At 45.8% G+C, this 2,417-nt stretch overlaps 1 protein-coding gene across 2 annotated transcripts in view; it reads left to right on the top strand.

Annotated features, from left to right (window-relative positions):
• pcdh18a (protocadherin 18a) overlaps positions 1–1,961 on the top strand; it is an 8,688-nt gene extending 6,727 nt beyond the window's left edge. For both annotated transcript variants that reach the window (XM_026360765.1, XM_026360764.1), the window contains exon 4: positions 241–1,961. In XM_026360765.1, the coding sequence (XP_026216550.1) occupies positions 241–1,070 (830 nt within the window). In that variant the 3' untranslated portion in view covers positions 1,071–1,961. The remainder of the gene's footprint in view (positions 1–240) is intronic.
• The last annotated feature ends 456 nt before the right edge of the window (positions 1,962–2,417 follow it).

The raw sequence follows: 2,417 nt of genomic DNA, 5'->3' as shown, positions 1-2,417 counted from the left end.
CTTTGTTTCCATGCAAGAAATACATAAAGAAATCTGAACCATGACTGCCTACTGAATTGTGTATATCTTCAAACAACCTCAGGGTTTATGACTTGCATTATTCAAGTATATTGACATTTTTTGAACCACAGCAACAAACATTTTTAACAAACCCATGTTCTGTTTATGGAGTTTTGAACATCTGATTTGAGTTGTTTGGTTTCTCTCCTCATCCTTTCCGCGTTCTTTCTTTTCTTTCAGCTATGAGATTGTGCACAGATGAATGTCGTATTCTGGGACACTCTGACCAGTGTTGGATGCCCCCCCTCTCCTCGCCTGCTTCCTCTGCTGACTACCGCAACAACATGTACATCCCTGGGGAGGAGTCCTCCCAGCAGCCCCAGATCGAAGATGACCAGTCCTCGGTTGACTCGGAGCGCCGCAAGAGCTTCTCCACTTTCGGCAAGGAGCCTGGGAGCGAAGAGGCGGTTGCCGGGGGAGTCGCTGCTGGCGGAGGAAGTGATGCGTGTGCGGCTGGAGGCGGGGCTGGCTCCCTCCTCACAGAGATGAACTCTGTGTTCCAGCGGCTCCTCCCCCCTAATATGGACTCTTATGCAGAGTGCAATGAAACAAGCCCGCCCTCGTCTTCATCGACCACCGAGAGAGGAAGTGCACGTGGTGGCAACACAGCTGGTAACCACAGTAACAACACTGTTCCTCAGGACAGTCGGAGGGGGTTGTTGCCAGGTGGAAAAGGTCCTGCTTACCCTCCAGGTGTGGCTGCATGGGCGGCAAATACACACTATCTAAATCCTGGAAGTGGATCTGTGGGGAACAACCAATCCTCTTCTTCCTCTTCATCGTCCTCCACCTCCACTTCCGCTTCCACCAATGGACAGCCGCCACATCTCAAATGGCTGCCAGCCATGGAGGAAATCCCTGAGAACTACGAGGAGGATGACTTTGATGGCGTCTTCCATCAGGGTCACCAGGGCGGCAAGCGCAGCGAGAGCCGCCACGAGGCCAGCATGGACGCTAGCGAGCTGGTCCACGAAATCAACAAACTGCTGCAGGACGTCAGACAGAACTAGAGAGGAAGAAGAGAGCGCGGGCACAGCATGGTTTCACTGTCCCCCACTTGGGGAGGGGGTTATGGGGAGTGTGGGGAGGGTGGGTGCCACCACATTCTGGCAAGTGCTTGTTCTTTGTGCCAACATATATAAACTACACGATGACTGTTTTTCTTGTTCACTGTAATGCTTGTCTTGTTTGTTTTTACCAAATATCCTTTTTCGCCGTTCAGCGCTGAGAGGCTCGCAGAGAAAAGTCAACCGAGGCGTTGAAGCCGCGATCGGGGTGACTTGACGGCATAAAAGCGAGCGCCTTCAAGAACAGACTGCTCAGTTATTATTACAGTCTCCCCGAAAGTTGCTTGAATGAATGATTTCAAATGGAAATCCACTGACAAAAAAAAAAAAAAAACTGTACCCTTTCTTCATTTGTAATGTTTACAGCAGCGTGAACAGACTCCACGGGGAGAAACCAACAGTTGTGTGATCTTATTTCTGCTTTTACAGTGTACAATATTGTACAGTGTGTGTGGAAAAAGGCAAACTCACTTGAATATTGTGCTATGTCTCCTGTTTTGTTATTATGGAATGTAACTGTACAATTTGACCTTTGTATTTTAAAAATACACTCTTTTTTACTTCTATATATTTATATGTGCCCATGTATGTTTGTACAGAAAAAGAAAGCAAATGTCTATTTTTTATATTTGTCACTGCATGTCTTAATATGACTTAACGTGTCTCTTCTCCTCTGCCCCTGTTTGATTTCGAAATCGGCTGTATTTAATTTTCTTATTGAATGTGTGTGCGTGTATTCAGATTAATCACATTCCAATGCAGTTTCATGTTGGAAGTTGGTTTTGTATGGTAGCATTGTGACCAGTGGATGACAAATAAAGTGGAGGGATTCGTAACGGGTGCATGTGTGAAAAGGATCATTGGTGCTTGACGCTTTCAGTCGCTTATGACTTATTTTTGGTCATTTTGCATTTATTTCTCATATGTTTTCCACACCCAGTGCTTCCATTTGCCCCCTGTCTCCTAGCACCCCCTCATGTCCACTATGAGAACTGCAGCACCCTCTTGTTTGCACAGTCAAAATGTGCCGTGTGCATTCTAGGCAGGCCCTCACCAATCCTCATTACGCTACAGTTCACATGCTAATAAACACGCCATTAGCTCAAAATTTATTCCCAAATGATCTCTTTAGATTAAAATGCATTTAGGCATTAATTTGGTTTCAGAGTAGAGATTCTCTGTCTCACCGTCTCTCACCCATGAAAGCATCACGCTTATGGTAAATACGCTTAGCAAATGAACAGCATCTGATAATAGCTGCACATGATGAGAAATCAAAAGCATGATATT

This window comes from Anabas testudineus, chromosome 1, assembly GCF_900324465.2.
Source record: "Anabas testudineus chromosome 1, fAnaTes1.2, whole genome shotgun sequence".
Taxonomy (NCBI): Eukaryota; Metazoa; Chordata; class Actinopteri; order Anabantiformes; family Anabantidae; genus Anabas; species Anabas testudineus.
Note: the sequence above shows the minus strand (reverse complement) of the source record. Positions and strands in the feature narration are given on the sequence as shown.